At 37.7% G+C, this 21860-nt stretch overlaps 2 protein-coding genes across 3 annotated transcripts in view; one reads left to right on the top strand and one right to left on the bottom strand.

Annotated features, from left to right (window-relative positions):
• LOC130913805 (rasGAP-activating-like protein 1) overlaps positions 1-10816 on the bottom strand; it is a 28127-nt gene extending 17311 nt beyond the window's left edge. Inside the window, exons 1-12 of one of the 2 annotated variants that reach the window (XR_009062819.1) lie at positions 10591-10816; positions 10313-10369; positions 7668-7781; positions 7282-7343; positions 5445-5574; positions 5002-5083; positions 4783-4923; positions 4592-4680; positions 4296-4413; positions 3962-4115; positions 380-444; positions 121-233 (exon numbers count right to left, since the gene is read on the bottom strand). Coding sequence is in view for 1 of the 2 variants with exons in the window: in XM_057832677.1 (XP_057688660.1) it covers positions 121-233; positions 380-444; positions 3962-4115; positions 4296-4413; positions 4592-4680; positions 4783-4923; positions 5002-5083; positions 5445-5574; positions 7282-7343; positions 7668-7781; positions 10313-10369; positions 10591-10655 (1190 nt within the window). In the remaining variant the exon portion in view is untranslated. The remainder of the gene's footprint in view (positions 1-120; positions 234-379; positions 445-3961; positions 4116-4295; positions 4414-4591; positions 4681-4782; positions 4924-5001; positions 5084-5444; positions 5575-7281; positions 7344-7667; positions 7782-10312; positions 10370-10590) is intronic. The other variant, XM_057832677.1, reaches the window with a different exon arrangement.
• A 344-nt stretch (positions 10817-11160) lies between these two features.
• On the top strand, positions 11161-20405 carry dgcr6 (DiGeorge syndrome critical region gene 6). Its single transcript, XM_057832378.1, has 5 exons — positions 11161-11467; positions 17403-17563; positions 18875-18975; positions 19166-19306; positions 19424-20405. Exons 1-5 carry the CDS (start codon positions 11364-11366, stop codon positions 19499-19501), a joined length of 585 nt encoding a protein of 194 aa, XP_057688361.1. The 5' UTR covers positions 11161-11363; the 3' UTR covers positions 19502-20405.
• Positions 20406-21860: the final 1455 nt, after the last annotated feature.

Raw genomic sequence — 21860 nt, 5'->3', positions numbered from 1 at the left:
AAATAAGTGTGCAGCCATGTAAATAGTGAGCGACACATCTACAGTGTAGCTACTGTATATACAGATAGATCCTGCATATGACTTTAGGTTATCAAAAACTGAACTATAGGTTAGATTTACCTTGTGTGATTGAGGTCAATCTTACAGGGATCCAGTTCAATGTACTTCTTCTCTTCAAAGATACGGTTGATGATGGGCTTTAGCACTTCATGTAAATACAGCATGCCAACAGCCTAACGGGAAACAAGTGTTTGCGTGTAAGAAGCTGAAATCAAATCATTACTTTTGAAAGATGTGCGCAAGTACATTAAAAATGGACCAAGATCAGAATTGAAATGGTTGACATTGAAAGAGGGTGGAGGCTCACCAAATGACTCACCTTCATGAACTGCTCCATAGCTTTAGATGCAAGAGAGTTGGAGCGAAATAGTGTATTTGGATCTGCTACAATTGCAAAATTAAAAAAAAAGAATGTTAAAGATGAAAATCCCAGCAAAGATTATGAACAAATAAGACATGAGACAATCCAAAGACAAAAGTACAAGAATAAGTAGAAGAATTAATTTTTGAAGGTTTAGTTTTTAAACAGGGGTGAAAGTGGGTCAGAACGGGCCGGAAGGTGCCTTGATCCCAAAAATGATGGCAACTGTCAAAACTCTACGTTTAACCACGGTGCCATTCTGCCACGCTGCCACACACGCATCTCCAAAAAGAACAATCTACTAACGTCAGATTTTCATATGCAAGTGTTAACAACAAGCCTAATAAAGTGCTTGTGGAAAGTAATGTTTCCACTGACATTTATTACTTATTTATTCCACGTTGTTCTTCCCATCCTTTCTGTATCTGACAACTCGTCGCTGAGCACATGCAGGCAGCGAAAACAAAACAAAAACAATGACAAGTGATCAGCATGGATAGTTAGCGCTGATTGGTTTAAATGCACATTTTTTGAACAACAAATAGAGGGGAAAAAAACAAGCTTGTTGAATTAAAAGGACAACGGAAAATTGATCAAATCTTTAAGAGAAAGGAAAGAGGTGATGAGGTTTATTTTATATTATTTGGGAGGTTAAGAACATCTTTAATGTTAACTCATTTGCTCCCAAAAATGTACAAATACGTTCTATATTTAATTGTTTCAGTGTCCCAAAAACGTATATATACGTCTTTTACGTTTTTTTTTCACAAGAGACATCTCTAGGTTCTGATGCAACTTTGCTCCAAAGCACAATGCTGAAAATCCATTTTAAAGCAATAAAACTGACCACTGGAGGGCAGTAGCACATTTGGTAAGACCCGCAACCCGATTCAACGGGACGAACGGCCGGGCCGCACGGTCGGGGCGCCAGCAGAAGACGACCGAATGGATGACCAGGAGGACGTCCACGGCGCCAGGCAAGGGAAGTCCGAGCAGGACGACCGGGAGGACGTCCGGGACGCCAAGCAACGAACAACCAAGTGCGACGACCAGGAGGACGTCCAGGATGCCAGGCGGTGGACGACCGAGCAGAACAACCGGGAGGACGCCCGGGATGCCAGGCGCTGGGCGACCGAGCAGAACGACCGGGACCACCAGTGCAGCGGACGATGCCGTTGAGTCTGTGCTGCTCGCCAAGCAGAGCCCGCACCGCCGTGCTCAGCCACTCGCGTCCCCCGCGACCCTCCAATGTCCCGCGACTCAGCTGGAAACGTGCATGGCCAAACCAGTTCCACCTCAGGAACACAACATGCCCCACACAAGTTCCCCAGGCAAACTCCGCCACGAGGCAGTGGTCACCACAAAAGAAAGACTAAAAAAAATCCCATCTTGATGAGACAGGCGGCAATGAGGGAAAAGTCTACCCCGGCTGTCGCGGCCACAACAGCGTCATCGCTCAGTTCAATAGTTCAATTATGTGTAAATAAATTGTTATTTTCCTATCAAAAGCTCTATTTGTCTTGTTGTTTATGTTATTTTGTAGAAGGAAAACATTATTCAGATGTTTGGTATGTCACAAAAGCAAAAAATAGCTGTGTTAAAGTCAAAGTTATGTTTGAAATGTATACTTTTACTAAAAGCTCAATTTCTCTGTTTTTTCATCAGAAATTGGAAAATTGGTCAAACTAAGCTATTTTCTAATGCTGATTTCTAAAAAAGATATGAACTAACTTTTTTTCTTGCTGAAAGAAGAGAGTCTAATCTTTCTTTTGGTGGGTTCCATGTTTATATAGCAATAGAACAGAATTTTCTATGGGCCTTGCAAAATCAATCAAAATCCAGTAAAACGGCCGGGAGCAAAGGGGGTTGCACCAGTGAAAATAGCTGGGAGTGAATGAGTTAATGTGCACTTTGGATTTATTTTGTTCATTTACATAAGGCTTCTTACCTTTTTCCTAATAATTAAAAAAGAAAGTCAATGTTTGGTCTATCTTCAAAATATATTACATTTTACTGTGCCTAATGTAAGTCATTTGTACGGTACTTATTTTTTGTTACTGGATGTTACTCATATCTTTATTATTTTAAAAAATTTCAGTGTTTACCTTATCTTCAGTTTAAAATGTACATCCTTTGTTCTTGAATAGTTAGAAATTGAGGTTTTGCATTTAAGATTTGAGGAAATGAGGGAAAATAAAAATTAGATGGGAGTTTTTGATTGAATTTTGTAAATCAGTGAAAAAATACAATTTTGAATGGAAATCAGTTTCTCATTTATGCCTTGTTTCGGTGTAATGCAGTAGCCTATTGCATGTGAAACCTTTCATTCATTCATTCATTCATTCATTTTCCAAGCCGCTTATACTTACGAGGTTTACGTGGCGCTGGAGCCAGTCCCAGCTAACTGTGGGCAGTGGGCGGGGTACACCCTGAATCGATTGCCAGCCAATCGCAGGGCACAAGGAGACTACCAACCATTCGTGCCCACACTCATACCTAGGGACAATTTAGAGTGTTCGATCAGCCAACACTGCATGTTTTTGGGATGTGGGGGGAAACAAGTACCGGGATAAAACCCATGCAGGCACTGGGAGAACATGCAAACTCCACACAGGAAGGCCGTAGCCAGTGATTGAACCCTTTACCTCTGAACTGTGAGGCGGACGTGCTAACCAGTGTGTGTGCGAAACCTGTTGTGTTTGATTGTATGTTATATCTATAACTGTGCCAAAAGCAGTTTTCACATTTCGGTGGTTTTGTGAAGAAAAAAAGAAAAAAAAAAAGGGCTTTGTGTCTACCCTTATGTAAGGGAGTTCCCGCAAGAAATTCTAGCCACTTTCACCCCTGTTTTTAAATGATTACTGTCAGTGATTCAACTCACCATCTTACTGTATAGTCCTAATAAACCTGCTACTGATTGTGAGGTGTTGCCATGGAAACGTGTCATTTCAAAATAAGCTAAAAGTATACAAATATCAGAGCCCAACTGTGTGGACTATACACCAACCAGCCACAACATTATGAGATCTTGCACAGTATATTCATATCCAAGACATGAGCTGCATCAAAAATTCTACCTTTAAAAAGACAATAAGGTTGATTAGCATACAAGTGAAGACTGCGGCAAATCAATCTGCAATTATACAGTACCAGATCATGGGGAAAACCACAACAATAAAAACTTATTATCACTGTATTATCCTATTTTAAAAAGATTATTTGATGCAGCTTTTGAATTGGATATTATTATTGTGGCTGCAAGGTGTCAGTGGATGTGAAGCGCAGGCCTAAGCATAACGAATACAAACCAGAACAGATTTCACTAGCATTGATTGAGCTTGACCTTCCCTCACAAAGGCCATGACTGTAGCATTAGTGGTCTGAAAACCAATTCCTTGAGAGTGCTAGTGCCAGGCATGTACTAAACTATGCTAAAACCAAGAATCGGAGAGAACAAGAAGAGTCTCACACAAGGTGTATTGTCTAATGTCACATTTTTCCCATGCAGTTTACAGTGCAGTGTTATGATTTCCAACTTACTAGTTTGGTGGACCTCCTGGGTGTTCAGATAATCTAAGAAAGGAATCACCAGGCCCTGACCCAAGTAGATCTTCACCAAGGTCATGGCCACATCTTGTCGGCTCTCAACTGTGGTTACGTCCTCCAGCATGCGCAATGCACTGCTGTCTTCAACCTGATAAAAAGAAACCTTGTATAATGTCTTTGCCCTTGACGTAGGCAAACAAGAATTCATAATAAACCTAATAATAAGAAGCCTGTGGACAAATGTTGAGGATTAGCACATTTTTTAAAATGCGTTTATGATTATGTATCAAATGAAGCAATTTGAGCACTTGCGGAAAAAGCTACTAACCTCAGATGGGGAGATCACAGACTCGACTAAAAGGTCAATAAGGGGCTGATAGTATACAGACGGCAAAATCTGATCCTCCACCAAACGTACCTTCAGACGCAGTGCGCCCAACTTGCCACTGGACATAGGGAAAGAGATTAGATGAAAGTACAAAAATGCTTAGAGTGTTACATTTGCAATGTTAAATTTAACTCTATAATGCTATTATAGTGTAGATACTGCCCCCCCCCCCCAAAAGCGTAATATTCATCAGAATGTGATAATGCTGACCAAACACGCACACTCATAATCCTCACCCTGCATCCACCTCATTGTTTCCCAAAGGTAGCAGACGAAACCAGCTCTCCAATAGAGTTTTTTGCAAACAGGAAGAAGGAATTTCCACCTGCAGGAATAAAAATGCATCAGAATGTTTTAATGTGCATACAAATTGCAGATATTGCCTTATTTGTAGGTCTTGGAAGATTTAACAACAGACTTTCCTCACCTTTCCCAGAAAATCGTTTTTGCCCACCATGTCCCAGTCCCAGACCTCAACAATGACAGTTCCCTCTTCATTAAGTTCCTCTGGTTTCAAGTCCAGCTCCAGTGTCTCTTCCCAGTGAGGGAAACGTGTCTTCTTAATAATCTGGGAAAAAATAGTGTGACTCAACCTCATCCCTCTTTTATATCTACTGCACGCAGCTAACATGAAGCAAGAGCTCACCGAGGTCTCAGCGCTGTGATTCTTGTAAATAACTCTTGCAAATGGATCTGATGTTCCAGAAATGTCTCTTGGAGCCAAGTCTCTGGCATGTAAGTCAACCAACGGACACAATTTAGCCATACACTAGGATTAGTGTAACAACAGCATTTCATTTTAACCTCATTCTTTCAAGAAAATTTACATTGGCAAGGACATGATTGAATAACAGTCACAAGCCCCGGGTGACGTGCTCATTATCGCCCTCCTTGAGAGGGTGAGTGTGGACAGAACCCACAGATGGGACACTGAGAAATGTGAGGGTGGTATGTTGACTCAGGCAGGGAAAATGGTTGCCTGCAATTTGACGGTGATGATTATAATGGCAAGATTTCATCAAAATGACAATGTGCTAGGCACAAGGACATGATAGTGCCTTTCAAAACAAGGAGATCTGATTTTGATACCTGGCTTCAATCACGTCACATCGCAAGACAATCTTCTCTGTGTACTTGAGCAGTTGTAGAGTCAGATGGATCTCTCCCTGGACTTCTTCATCAGGATCAACCCTCGTCAGATTTATCCAACTGTCGAGCACTGACCATTCCACACAGACGTAATAAATGTTGGTAAAATAACTTGCCTTTAACTTATTGGCTGCCAACGACTGATGGACAAATCATATCTGCTCTATCTGACTGTTCGTTATATTGGACTATTTTGCAGTGTTTACAAGTGGGGCAAATAAGTATTTAGTCAACCACTAATTGAAATTTTTTTTTTTTTTTTAATATTAGAGAGGCCTGTAATTGCCAACATGGGTAAACCTCAACCATGAGAGACAAAATGTGGGAAAAAAACAGAAAATCACAATGATTGATTTTCAAATAATTTATTTGCAAATCGTGGTGGAAAATAAGTATTTGGTCAATACCAAAAGTTCATCTCAATACTTTGTTATGTACCTATCGTATGCAGTAACGGAGGCCAAACGTTTTCTTTAACTCTTCACAAGCTTTTCACACAATGTTGCTGGTATTTTGGCCCATTCCTTCATGCAGATCTCCTCTACAGCAGTGATGTTTTGGGGCTGTCGTCGGGCAACACGGACTTTGAACTCCCTCCACAGATTTTCTATGGGGTTGAGATCTGAAGACTGGCTAGGCCACTCCAGAACCTGGAAATGCTTCTTACGAAGCCACTCCTTTGTTGCCCTGGTTGTGTAATTTTCTGGGGGGGGGGGGGGGGGTCACAATCTGTCTCTCATGGTTGAGGTCTACCCATGTTGACAATTACAAGCCTCTCTAATCTTTTCAAGTAGGAGAACTTGCACAATTGGTGGTTGACTAAATACTTATTTGTCCCACTGTACAGTATATTCACTTAAAACACTGAAACTAAGGAAACAGACCAACAACCATCCTACTGTTGTAACGGCTTTAATGTTATTTGATAAATTAACTAGTTGGCTACCATTGATGACAAGTTGGCGATACATGTCCAATCCTCTTTGACTGGGATCACTGCCAGCCCTCCCAGTTAAAATATTTTGGGCTCTGTGAATACTATACTGACCGTGATTAGTTAAAGTGAACTCTTTTTTTGTTTGTTTCAGAGAATCTTATAGAATAATAATGACATGTTAAACAAGAAAAGTGTGAACAAGCGATGTAAATTCAGACAAAAATATCAAGAAAATTATACATGACAAAATAGTAATGATCTCTTCTCAATTTACTTACAAATTTACGTACTCTGTTGATCACAAAGCTGTCATTCTTTTGTATGAATGGCCAGAGGAGGATACGTAAGTTAATTGTACCTTCTGCCATCTAGTGGAAGAGCATTTAATTGTTCTGCCCATCACTAATGTATTTATTGCTGTGGTAGTCAGATGAAGATATCAAATTTATTGGAAACAAACTTTTTATTTTTTTTTTTTAGTTATTGTTTAAATCATTTTCCGTGGGGGATTATTTGCATAAAATTGTTGTGCTTTCGCCAATGTCAAGATTCATATCAAGTCGAGTGTCATTCTTCAAAGTTATGTTTCCTCAATGTCAGCTTGTTGTATTTTGTTCCCACGCATAAGCAAGGTTAGGGTAACACTGTCCTTGTAAACATTTCCAAGATGATATACAGTAAAATGAGCATGCATACAAAAAAAAGAAAACATTCCCAGAGGTTTGGTTTGAAAAAATAAATTAATTAATTTTAAAAAAAACATTTCAAACTCATGTCATGTGAGTCCATGAGCATTTAACCTCTGAACTTGAGTCATGCTCCCTCCCACTCAAGTCGTACCTTTAGTTTGAGATCCAATGGCTTCTTTGGTCAGAGAAATTTTTCCGATAACATCGTCATGGCTGTTGAAGAAGATAAAACTTGATGAGATGCAATCCGAACTCCAATGAAAACAAGTGATGGGCTGATTAGAGGACTAATTTGATCAAGGACCAGGGCTTAAAAAACCTTTACCCCGGTGCAATGCATAGTGTTAGTTTATTCTAAGCCTTTGGGTCTTTTCCGAAACACTCCGTACATGAGACTCAAACCTGGCTAAATCACAAGTACTGTCAAGAAAACATTTAACTGTTCGGGTACCATGAATCAAACACGACCATTATTGCAAAACACATATAATTGACATAAGATTTGTGTTGCTGATATTTTTGGCTTAATGACTTTACCCGATAGTATCTTCATCCATGACATGGAAGGAGAGTGAATGGAAACCCATTGGGAGGTGAAGTGTATACTCTTCACCCCAGAAGGGATTAAGGTTCTTCCACACTGTAGCAGTCCTGAAAAGAGTGGTCACACAGTAAATGTGGATGTACAAAATCACCATGAATTGTTGTTACTTAATAACAAGGGGAAAAAAGAATGTATTGTAGTCACTTTGGATAAAGGATCAGTATCATCTGGATTAAACTTGGGTGCAACTTGGTTTGAAGGCAGCAAAAAGAACTTTCTGAGCTCACATACTGATCGGCACATAACGTAAGTGAAGATATTTCATGCCCTTGCTCTGTAAACCCAATTGTTGCCTGACAAAATTGATGACTCAAAAGATACAGTGTGGAATACACTACAAGACTCTCAAGGAAAGACACATCGCTTTCCTTTTAGCTTTTTGATAAAGGTAGCTATGACTGATTTTGCTAATTGACAAATGCGACAGAGTGTTCATATAAAAATTCAATTCACCAGTCCAAAAGGGCTCTAATTTGAGGGTAAAAAATGAGGCTTATTAATTAGGGATGTTCCAGATCCAATCATGTGATCGGAAATCGGGCATTTTTCACAGGATCAGAATCAGGTGAAAAGGATCGGATTATATTTTTAAATATATATTTGGCGGAAAACACAGACAAGGCTGAAAAGGCAGTTTCTGCTCTTGCACCCCTCTTTAAAGTAAACTGCTGTATCTTAAGCCCAAAGAATAGTTGTTTTTGATAGAACAATGTCTATCTCTTATATCTATATGCTGCCATTGCAGTTTCGTGGCGCATTAAGCCCCCGAACTATTTTTAATTTGTCCGTTTTACCCTGGACACCCCCGTTTACAGACACCGTGCAACCGCTTTTGTTTCAACCCAGCCATAAAAAGGTATGTAATTATATTTATTATTCAAGATGTTTATCATTTTTAGCTTGGAATCATTAATTGATGTCTAATATTTGATTTAGAAAAAGAACAACTATAAAAAATTATTTATTCACATATTTTAAACTTTTAAATAAATTAACTCACAATGAAAAAAATAGTGTCTGTAAATAGGTCACGGATATCTACCTCATAACTATCGCTTAATTGTATTTTTTTTTTGTTACTGTCGCATTTTCCCCGATATTGTGATATGATATGATATATTGATATGATAAATAATCGATCCAAACATAGAAAAATTGGGACAAAAAAAACATTTAAAAGGGTAAATATTTGAAAAAGAAAATCTCGACCACTCCTTGATGTCTGCGATTTCTGCATTGCGACCCTTAATAATACTGTGTTTCACCTGTAAAATCCCCCAAAAGTCCGGCTGTGGCCATTCACAGCTGTGTCTTGACACTCGATGAGACTACACAGTGTTTTTGGATCGAAACAAGGTAAGTATGCGAAAATATCTCGTTAAAATCATGGAGTCTTTAATTATGCTCTTTCATGCTCTCGAGTTCGGGTTTAGGAGTTTAAATAAAAAAAATTTTTTTTTAAATTCTAAATGCCGTCCTGTTCGAAAATTTTCTTCCCCCAGAAAATGTAAATTTTAAGCTTTACAATGATGTATCACACATGCATATTGGATAATTTTGAAATTTGGCCAAATTGGGGGTCTCAGAGTGGAACTTCGGGTCACTTGAGTGTTTTCCGCCATATATATATATATATATATATATATATATATATATATATATATATATATATATATATATATATATATATATATATATATATATATATATATATTTTTTTTTTTTTTTTTTTTTTTTTTTTTTTAAATAATGATTTATGGTTAAAAAGTAATAAATAATAAGTAATAAAAAAAAATCCAGAAATACAATGGAAACAAAAATATACACATTTTATACTCCACAATACTCCCAGAAAAAAACGGAAGAGGAAGTACTGTAAACAGTACAGTACTGTAACATATTTGAAACTTTTGTTAAAGAAAAAAAAAGTACAAATTTTAGCATCGGATCAGGACTAGATATCGGCAGATTCTCAAAATCAAGTGACTCAGGCTCGGATGCAAAAATATGCGATTGGGACATCCCTATAATTAATCTGTATGATGGTTAAATGCATTCAACATTTGCTCAAGATGGGAAACAAAAGGCATTAACAAGTAAAGGAAAGTACAGTAATCAACAAATTTGCACAGAACGAAGAACATTGTTGTGTGTAATACGTGGGTGTTTGCAGCGAAACGTGCCACTTTCTCAAATTCTACCAGCTGGGACAATTGCTAGTGAGTTCAGATGTTCTTATTAAATCCCACTGCACTGCAGTGACGATCAAAAAAGATTTTAGGAATTGCCAATTTGATATTCAGGGAACATAACAGATCAAATTGAGAACATCTTTCAGCTCGTCCTTCCATAAAATACTGCATGCAACTACTGATGCATTCTCTCCATGGTTACCTGCAGGTCTTTTAAAGGCCAGACCAGTATCATGTTCTCTGCTATGGAAGGGGCCACAGTGTACCCACCCTGAATACACTATCTCCTCACCAACTCACAAGTGTGTATGTAGAGTAGCAGGTGAAGTGGAATATTAGGTACGGTGATGGAGGGGAAGGGAAACCACTGAAAAACTGCAACTCACCTGGCCACAACTTCATTGTCAACTTTGACTATGCAATATGGATCACTAGTCCCCGACCTTGAGGTGGAAAGAAAATTTTATGAGAGAATTATACAGTACGATGGAGGTGACTTATTAACATTCAACTCAGTAGGTCATCTGAGTTTACATATTTCAAAAGGAAAAACATCAAAGTCTCAGGACTGTTCTTAAATAAAGAGATCTAAGAAAAAATTGCCTTAGGATTGTATTCCTTTAACATAACACACAAACACCTGCCTTCTTTGGGAATTACTCACACGTCTTTGGCTGGGAGGTTCCTGCCCTCGACAATGCGAAAATATAATGATGTATTTTTTGCCATTTTGGCGACGACTCAGCTATGAATCCAATGCTCCCATGTGCGATGTCCTGGTCCAAACGTTATTATCCTCCCTTCTCTTCATGTCACTGCGCCTTGAGCGCGCAAGACACACGCTCACATCGTTCCACGCGCGCGCGCACGCACGCTCGTTCGCCCAGCAGCGCGCGTGGTAAGGCAGCCTGTGGGGTCACAGCTCAAAGTCGGTTCGCCCGGATTTCAACAGTTTATTTCTCTTCCATTTTTTTTTTTTTTTAAGTAATACAAAGCCACCGCAAATAAATAGACCATTTTGCGCCATTAAACATTAAATACCTCTATATTTGATAGCGTTTACAACGTACTCCTACTGCTTCTTTGATACATTAATTTACATTTTGCACAACACAGAATAAGCAAATGAACATTTTAGTGATTTGTAAGGATTTTCTCTGATAAATATGTGCCACCTGGCGAATTAATACAGCAACTGCAAGGTCTTTTGAATTCCATGCAGGCATCTGAAAGGGCAACAAACATGGGTCCTTCTAAGTTCTTAGTTGCAAAGTTAGCTTACATGCTAACAAAGCGTAACTAAGGTGATGTCTTCTACGAGAATTCCGTTAAATCGAGTCTAATAAATAATTATTATCACATATTATCCCCTTAAGTACGTAGTATTCGTTCAATTAGTTATGCTGTTGGTATCTGATTTGATTGACTGATTCGAAGATGGATGGCTGTCCTCCAGTAACTGATGGAGATCCTACAAAACAACAACAACGACATTACTACCTTTTGTCAGAGCTACAGATCTTAGCAAAAGAATTACCGAGGTAAATATTGATATCATTCTCAAGGTCTTTGTTGCGCCAATACGTTTTTGTCTTCAGTAGGGCATATGTTTGCTGACTTGACCAGAGAAGTGCTAAATCCTAACAAATGGAACTTCATTATTTACTAGTAACACATGTTAGCACGCATGTGTTCAACAATGAACAATTTTGCAGCTTAATTAGTAACAAGTTACATTTAGTTTTCTTGCTTGTGTACCAAACTCAAGACAAAGGACATACAACTACATGGACTACTATGAGGACTAGTAAAACAATTGTGTATTAGGCTCGAGCGTATGACGTGGCACTCGCGAGGTTTCCGCCTCTATCGCCATTGTGGAAGCGAAAAACATAAACAGTGAGGCATTTCAACACAGGTCGCTCTTTAAAAATGGTTGGAAATTATTGTGCGGTAAAGAATTGCAACAACCGATCGAATAGAAAGGAGAATGTACAGCTCGACGGAACACCATTGAGTTTCTTCCGGATCCCTACATAGAGAAAAGGCGAGGGAAAGGTCATATCTGAACTTACCAAACGTCGAAGAATGGCATGGGTGGCCTCGATCAGAAGGAAGGGCATAACGTTTGATTCTTTACACACAGAGTTTGCTCTATGCACTCCGGTAAGTTAATTTCGTTTGTTTACGCAAATTTCAGTAACTTTATGCCCTAAGTCGGCCTGTTGTTAGCTATAGCTACAGCTAAACAACTAGCATGCATACATGTGCATTGTCTTCATAAGACATAATTCCTGTCGTTCCTAATGGAAAAAGATGTAATATTTTGACGTGAGAGAGTGGCAAAGAATTTGTACACAGGCTACATTTTCTGCAACAAAAAAATTGTACATCCGTGGTCACAGACTAATGTAAACACACATTGCCTACCTTTGCTAGAAAGATAGTGTTGCCGTTTGCTATGGCCATAATGTGCAGATCCCGCACCCATCCGCAGCAAAACTGTTCGTAGCTTTGTAGCGATTTGTGGTTTCGGAATTGCTGATGAGTGTAGTAACATACACCAAACACTAAATACAGCATGATGTCCATTTTGCGTAGTGGTGGAAGCTTGTCGACATCTTTATTCCATTTGAGTTCGGCTTGCTCGTGAGGGTCAACATTGTTCACATCCTTAAAATTGCTCACATATCTGTCCTTCGCTGTGGTAACAAGTTTGTCTCTGTATCGAACTGGCAAGTTTTCCCTACATTTTTCCATCTTTGGCACTCGTAGTTGAATTGTATTTGCCGGTAAGTTTAAATGTCCCGTGATGCAGACGTGCTTCCGAAATGGCTGCGTTGTCGCAAATCTCGCACGATCCCGTGCTGCTGTGACGTAAACGCTCGAGCCTAATTGTTTTTACCCCTCTACTTCATGGCATTGCTGCATATTAGTAGGACAATTCTAGCATACTAGTAGGATAGTGTCACCAGTGTTGTCACGGATGACTTAAAAAAGTAATTTATTTACTGATTACACCTCAAAAAAGTAATCTAGTTACTTTACTGATTAATATGTTATCAAAGTAACTAAGTTACTTTAAAAGTAACATCAGTTACTTTTTACCAATTTTTCTCCTTTTGCTGCCTCAACAAAAATGAAAACAAAAAAATGTCATCGCATGTATTTGAATTTTTAACTTAAGGTTTAATCTTTGAGTTAGCGGGTTTTAATTAGGGATGGAAAAACCGAGGCGTTCCGAAACAATGAACCACTTTTGAGACAATTGCCCTAAATTGAATCACTGTTTCGAGGCGTTTGACACACTGCAAGAGCTCCATCTACTGGATAAACAGTGCATGTTTCTTTTTAAAACTAAAGTTGTCAAATTGCCTCAGCATTACATATCTTCAACAGAATTAAGTGGATGTCGTCTATTTCAACTGTGAGATCATGTCGTCATTAAGTGTGATTTACACAATTAAAGTTGACCTTTTTAAGCCCGTGTCATTGCTTTGTCTGTGAAGACGTGTTCAAAGCAGTATTTGTAAGACACGACAGTGCTAGTCTTGTAAGTGGCTCGTTCTAGATGGTCGGGGAGTAACTCTGTAGTGTTAGTTTTTTTGTAAATATTACAGTACAGTAAGCACAGTGCTTAGGAACAGGGGTATTATTTATTGCATACTATAAAGATTTCCAAAATCATAAGATGGAAATAATTGAGCCGAATAAAAGTAAGGAAAGGTATATGAAATTTTATTTTTTAATTGAGTATAATTTCTGGGGGGGTGATTGTGTCGTATTTGTATCTATTCTAAATAAACGTATGCCACTATCTAGTGTATAACAATGTGAATGAATTTAATGAGATATAAGCGATTATGATATTCCCACTCCTGACTTGAAAATGAGCAAAAGTTAGTAGCACTCGCGAAAATTCCTCCTCTCAAAAAAACCGCTGAATAACTGTGTTATTCTGCCACTTGTTCTTGCGTTCCCACCAATTGAGCGGGCGGGCTCCCATCGAGTTTTCATTTTCCTGTGGAAACAGTGTGACTCGCTGACACATCTGTGACGTTCGAGGCCTCGTCAGCAGTGGTCACGTGATTTTTGGCTTGCTCGACGCTGTTTTCGGAACACTGCTTTGACACACCTTTACTTCATTTGTTCGAATCAGATTCGAGCAGGAAGGCTCGAGCATTCCATCTCTTGTTTTAATTAATCGATGGAGTTGATTTCAACCAACACTGACTCGCGCTAGCTTAGTTACTCCGGAGCCCAAATCAAATCAACCCCAACGACTAATTAACACCCCCCCCCCCCCCCCACCGCTAACTCCAAGATTAAGCCTAATGTAAACAATTCTGAACTTCCCCATTAAAATAAAAATCTAGCCGTTAAAATGTTGTCTATGAAAGTTGTAAAGCAATAACACAAACAACAAAAAATAATCCTATAATCCTAGGAACAATAATCCTACAACGTATTTCATAATGGGTCAAAATCATTTTTCGAAAAGATCATGTTACTAACACCTTAGAGACTATCCTTTGCTTTGCTTTGCTTAGCCAAAACTACACTTGAGGAGGCAAGATGGATATTTAGAATTTCTTTAAACATAAGCTTTTAAAGGCTACCAACAACAACTGAGCTTAAACTGTTGATTGAACCGGAACAGTGTCAAGATGTGTATACAGTATAGGCCAAAAGTTTGGAGAACCCTCAGAGGTGGATACTTTGAAGAATATAAAACCTGTTTTCAGTTGTTCGTTCATAGTTTTGATGTTTTCAGTGAGAATTTACAATAGTAGTGAACATATACTGTATAAAACGCAAAAATGATGAGGTGTGTCCAAACGTTTGACTTTTGTGTCAGAGTCCGCAACATGTTTTGCCCCCAATCCCACTTAAGTAAAACTCCACCTATGGTTACAAACTCTAACTATAAAATGTACATCAAGGCTGGTTACAAACTGTAGAAGTGTTGGCTGTCTCGTTACCTGTATGTAGGCTTTGTTTTGAATTATTTTGTCACGTTGTGCTGTAATTCCAAGGGTTCCTTGAATTGGATGTCAAGTTTTTAGCGGTCGACAGTCTTTTTGAGCCAGCGCAAAGTTTGTCATCTTTACTGGACTGACATGTGAAATAATGGCTGAATTTCCAGTGAGCAAATGCAGCGGTTTGTGATATACCTCCTGCCTTTCACTATTAGCATTCTGAAGAGGCATCGAGTCTATGTTGTTGACCGCCTTGGCAGACAGCGCTCGCATGGTAATATGTGTGATCCATTTTTTTTTCCCCGATGAGAAAACATGAGATGTGAGAAAACATGAGATGTGATGTCACTCCCAAACTCAAGAGGAATATTTTCTATTCAAATGCTCTTCGTACATGACTACAGTTCTCTTCATTCTACATACGATATGAGGCAACAACAAAATAGTACGCACAGGCAGTAAGGAAACTAACTTTAATCAGATTACTGGCTTGGAAAAATGAACGCGTTAGATTGCTCTTTACTGAAAGAAAGTAATCAAATTACTAAGTAACGCCTCACTGACAACACTGAGCGTCACATAACTAATGTCAGAAGTGGGTAGTAACATGTTACATGTACTCCATTACATTTACTTGTGTAACTTTTTGAGAAAAATGTACTTGTAATAGTTTTACTTTGCCATACTTTTACTTGAGTAGATTTGTGAAGGAAAAAACGCTACTCTTTCTCCTCTACTCTGGGCTACACAAGAGTCGTTACATTTTTCCTCTTTATTCTACATATTAGATTTATTTAATTATTTTTCGTAGCGATGCCAAAATTATAGCGCTACTAATTTCACCAATGAGACGTTAAAAAATAATCACATGACTCCATTATACCAATCACACGCAAGCTTGCCGTTTTATGTTCACCCCAGCCTGTTCAATCATGTGGTGTCTTTAAAGCACCGCAAAAATTGAAGTATTTGACATAGAGCACTGCCCTCAACATGACTCGAAAGTGTGGATTTTAACCTCTCTCCCACTTTTTATTTGACCCCGATTGACCACGGAAAACCGGATATGATCCTTTTAATTTCATGACGGTAATTATGAAGGAACTATTCTCTATTCAAAGTAAGATCTATCTTTTCCACCAGAGGGCACTCATGCTCTTTGGACGAATAATGCTTCATTTATGTATTTTTTTTTTCTTTCTGTCATTGGAATGCAATGGGGTTTTTTGTATTTCTGTGGCTTAAAGTGGTTATGTAATGGGTTATTGTACAGTATCATTATGACAACAGTTAATATTAGAAAACTTTGTGCTTAGAAAAAAAAATACCATTATTTAAAAAAACACAAATCAAACAAAAATGTAAGCAGTTACTAACAATGTTACTCATTACTTGAGTATTGTTTTCACCCAGTATTTTTTTTTACTTGTACTTGAGTACATCTTTTGGACGACTACTTTTGCTTTAACTTGAGTTGTATAATTTTGAAGTAAAGCTACTCTTATTTGAGTAAATGTTTTGGCTACTCTACCCACCTCTGACTAATTGTCATTTGATCCTACTATTAGGGTGTAAGAGGCTCCTAGTGTGTTACATATGCTTACTAGTTTGGCCTATCTGTGATATCGTATTACTGGTGCAGAAAAGTAGTTTACCTCTTAAAATTTCATTCATATATTGTTTAATTTAAAAAAAAATAAAAAAATCAACAAACCATTAGTGAGGTCACTTTCCGGGTGGCACCATGAAGGCGCCATGGTGTCGATCTACAGGGTGAGAACAAAAAACGGTCATCACATAAACTTGAATAACTTTTGAAATAATTAATCCTTTTTATTTTTTGGATTTACCAAGAAGAATTCATGTTCTAAGAGTCTACCAAATTTTATCTTCGAGATGCCATGGACTACTGAGCAAAAAACATTTATAGTTGAGGCATATTTTCGGCTGAAACCTATCCATTTCACGCAGCTCAACTGCAATTCAAAGAATTGTTCGGATGTCGAGAATTTTCTGTCCACTCACTGATTTACAGATGGGTCACAAGTTTGGAACCCATAGGACTGTGCATAACCTAAATTGTAAAGACACTAACAGACAATCACACTCTGGACGACCGCGGGAGGGTCATAGAAAACTTTGCCTGCCAGATCCAAATGTGCTTGGAGTGCCGGGAAGCTCATTTGGAGCACATTTTTGAGCGCCAGTGAAACAAAGAGTTTTGTTGTACAGACTTGATTCTTGGGAGATGTCTGCTACATAGGCTTGACCTAATGTAGCTGAAGTTTTGTGTCATCTATATAAAATTTTGGACGTTACTCGATTTTTGGCGATGACCTTTTATTTGTGTGTGTGTGTCATCCTGTTTGTTTGTGAAGCCCATTTGGGTGGTATTCAAGAGATCTGAATGCTCAAACTGCTTTTCATACTGACCGATTTTGTGGTTAACTTCTATTATTGTTCAATCTACTAAACACTGATTGTCATTTTTGATCAGCTCTTTCCAACAACGCCTGTCCTACAACACACTGGGTGATTTGGCACTGGCCCTCATTGATGGAACAGTTTATGAGATTGTGCAGGGACTCCTTGACATTCAGCACCTGACAGAGAGAAATCTCTACAGCCAAAGACAAAAGTTGCACTGTGAGCACCAAGGTTGGTCCTCTTCCGTTTCCTTACCTTAAATTCAACCAATGCATGTATTTTAGTTTTGAAAAATCTCACAACACCCCAGCAAACTAAAATGGCAAAAGAATGCAGTCATTGTGGTAAAAGCATTTACTTGCTCTCGATATACAGTACATGTAGATAGAAAATTATATGATTTTTTTTAACCGATTAAGTGAAATGGATATACCTGATGTCTTAAAACAGTAAGTTGTCACAGCAAACTAAGGCTGCAGGTATCGATTATTTTAGTAGCCGATCTATCAACTAGTTAGTTTGAATAATTGAGTAATCGGATTAGAACCATTTGAACGTTGCAGAATAAATTTTAGGAGATGTAAAACAAAGGCTTGCTACGATTGCACCTTCAAAAGAGCATTAAATGTGAATACAAAATAAAATTCCCGAGTATTTCATCAAACTATGCAGAACAGCAGTTTCATTTCACTAGAGCAATAGATGCATTTAAAATTAAAATACCTGACCTAAGGATCAAATTATATAAATAATAAAATACCTGAGCTTGGGAGCAAACAATATAAATAAATGAGGATCTAAGTACAACAAAAGGACAATTGGCTAACTTACATGGCAAAAATCAGCTATCTTAAATACTATATAATACTAACGTTTTGTTTTGTTTTTGTTTTGTTTTTTTTCAGCGCTCTTAACGAATCGTTCAAACATATTTCCACAAAAAACAGCTAAATATACCTATAAACAAAATTTAAGAATGCATTAATAAAACACAGTAGCTAAACAAAAACTTACTTTATGTTGGTCTTAACAGGGAGGAACTGGATTCAGCCATGTGACTCAATAATGTCCCCAAATTATTAGGAAGTGACCGAAAACCAACAGGAAATGACATGCATAATTTATGGATGACCAAGAGTGCAAAAAAGAAAAGAAAAAAGAAACGTATGTCATATTCACTGTTGCCACTAGGGAGCAATGTATCCACCCTAATCAATAAAACTAGATACAAACACTTTCAAAACAAACCTTTACAGTGCCACTTCTAATTAAAAGAATACGCGAAGCAGCAACATTTGATTTGAAGCTTTTTTTAAAATCGAATTACTTGATTTAATCAATTAATTGTTGCAGCACTACAGCAAACTATAGTGCTCACTGGACTGCTCTATTCGGTTAACACAGAGCATTGTCTATTTAATACTAATTGCCAGTTGCCAACGTGACGACAGGGAAATTTAAAATCAAGAACTTGCCTAGTGATTTTTGTACATCTGTGTTTGCTTTTGTTAAATGTGAACTTTTCATTATTTTAATGTGTAGCCCTCAAGCAAGATATAGCAAGGAAGCACAAAGAATCCCTGCAGTCATGCAAGTCTCACAACCTGGCATTGCTCAGATCAAATCAGCAAGCAGAACAGGAGGTAAGACGTCTGTCATTTAGATGGTACTTGCTTGATAATGTTGCTAAATAATTCAGACAACCTGGCCTTCCATCAACCTGGAGTGGAAAAGGTTTGGACTTGGACTCACACAGAAAAAAAATCCACACTTTAGAAACTAAATCATTTATCGTCACAATGCTGTCTTTTCTATTTGTCTTTTTATCCCAAGGCCCTGGAAATTCGTGTGCGAGAAGAACAAAGAATGATGGATAAGAAGATAGTGTCCGAGATTGACCAAAAAGTTACAGACCAACAGAATACTCTGGAAAAGGCTGGAGTTCCTGGGTTTTTTATCACCTCAAATCCCCAGGTTTGCAGCTAAACATAGTTATATCAGCATTATTAAACCTACTAATAGATGTTGAATAGTTGTGGAACCAGACCAAACCACATCGATTATATGTGAGATATTTGTTTTTCTTTTCAGGAGCTGACTATGCAAATGAACTTACTTGAGTTAATTCTGAAGCTTCAACAGAAGGAATCTCAGTGTGGATATCTATGAAAATGATGTTGGTGTCTTTGGGAAAACTTCTACCAATATCCAGAAAACATTTAAACTGAAGTTAAAAAGACTTGGACCAGCCATTTGTGGATTTGTTGTATCTAGATTTAGAATGGGAGAGTGTCACTGAGACATATTTTGGTTGTATACTCAATTTGAATAATATTTAAGACCTTCTTTCCCTTCTGGTGATTACCATTTGCCTCTTTGTGCATTTTGTTGTTTCTTTAGATTTTGGTACATATGCATCCAACTTAAAGAGTAGTTGGATATGGCTGATAACCTTCAAACTATATTTTTTTTACTACGTATGGATGATTGAAAAAAGGTTGTGTTTTTTGTGTGAATATTAAATCTTTATTCTCAACATAATCAAATGTAGAATCAAATGTGTCAAATACTGAATTTTTGAGGCCTTAAAGTTAGAGCGTAATATACACTTTTAACTGTATGCCAACAGCTACTCAATGCTAGTAGGGACAAAATGTTGCTGGGAATAGCTTTTACAGGTAAGTATATTTTGTGCACATAATTTCTTTCTCAAATGTTCTGTACCATTAGCAATAAGAAATGCTTGGAAGTCTCCCTGATTTCTCTAATGACTTTCAGGTCAGTTTTTGCCATATAGCTTCAAGTAGGCTTATGCTTGACATGTTAAAAAGTGCAACTTGTTTGTGCCAATTTTTGCCCATTCATTTACCATTTTTGCTCAGCTTCTCCACTGATTACTTTACACATATAACAGCTTTCTGGCTCCCAATTTGACTTCACCTATCATTTGTATAAATGGAGATATCCGTGCTATTTGTTAGCATCATCACTGCAGTACAAAACACCTTTGCAGTAAGCATCCATGATAGCCAATACTTTTGTTCACAACGTGAAAAAGGGATGCATTTTAAAGAAAGTGTCAATCTTCTAATGTTGTTTCATGTTGCCGTAGGGCAGGCCCGTAGGCTCCATAGGGCAAGATAGACAGATGCTAGGGGTGCACAAAAGTACCAGGGCAGCTAGGGAAAAAAATCATCTAATACTTGGTAATCTAAAAATATATATGGCGGAAAACACTTAGGTGACTTGAAGTTCCGCTCTGAGACCCTCAATTTGGCCAACTTTCAAAATTGCCCGAAATGCATGTGTGATCCATCATTGGAAAGCTTAAAATCTCAATTTTCTGGGGGAGCAAAAATTTTGAACAGGAAGGCATTTAATAAAAAAATGTAAACAGCAAAACCTTAATTGGAGGCGAGAACACGTGAGCAGAATTAAAGACGCCACGATTTTAACGAGACATTATCGCATACTTATGTTGTTTCGATCCAAAACCTCCATGTAGCATGTATCACCGAGTGTGAAGACAGATGTGAATGGCCACAGCCGGGCTTTTTTTTTTTTTATCTTATGGGTGAAACATGGTGATATAACAAGGGGCGCGATGCAGAAATCGCAGACAACAAGGAGTGGTTGAGATTTTCTTTTTCATATAGTTACCCTTTTAAATGTTATTTTTCTGTTTTTTTTTTTTTTCTTTGGATCGATTATTTATCATCTAACATCGGGGAAAATGCGACAGTAACAAAAAAAATCCAATTAAGCAATAGTTATGAGGTAGATATCCGTGACTTTTTTACAGACGCCAAATTTTTCATTGTGATGTAATTCGTTTAAAAGTTTGCGAGTGCAAGTGAACGCGAGTGAATAATTTTTAGTCTTTTTTTTTTTTTTTTTTCAAACTAAAATTTATACATCAATTAATGATTCTAAACTAAAATGACGGACATTTTGAATAATAAATACAATTACTTACCTTTTTATGGCTAGAATGAAAAAAAAAAAAAGGTTGCGCGACGTCTGTTAACAGGGGTTTCAGGGTAAAATGGACAAATTAAAAATGGTTTGGAGGCTTAGTGCGCCATGAATCTGCTATGGCAGCATACAGACGTATTGTTCTATCAAACACAACTGTTCTTTTGGCTTAAAATACAGCAGTTTATTCAAAATGTCTGTCATTTTTAGCTTAGAATCATTAATTGATGTCTAATATTTAGTTTTTAAAAAATGACTTTAAAAAATTTCACTTGCATATTTTAAACTTTTAAACAACTTACGTCACAATGAAAAATGTGGCGTCTGTAAAAAAGTCACAGATACTTACCTCATAACTATCGCTTAATTGTATTTTTTTGTTACTGTCTCATTTTCCCGATATGTTAGATGATAAATAATCGATCCAAACAAAAAAAAATTGAAAAATAATATTTAAATGGGTAACTATATAAAAAAGAAAATCTCAGCCACTCCTTGATGTCTGCGATTTCTGCATTGCGACCTTTGTTATATCACCATGTTTCACCCCTAA

This window comes from Corythoichthys intestinalis, chromosome 3 (assembly GCF_030265065.1).
Source record: "Corythoichthys intestinalis isolate RoL2023-P3 chromosome 3, ASM3026506v1, whole genome shotgun sequence".
NCBI lineage: Eukaryota > Metazoa > Chordata > Actinopteri > Syngnathiformes > Syngnathidae > Corythoichthys > Corythoichthys intestinalis.
Note: the sequence above shows the minus strand (reverse complement) of the source record. Positions and strands in the feature narration are given on the sequence as shown.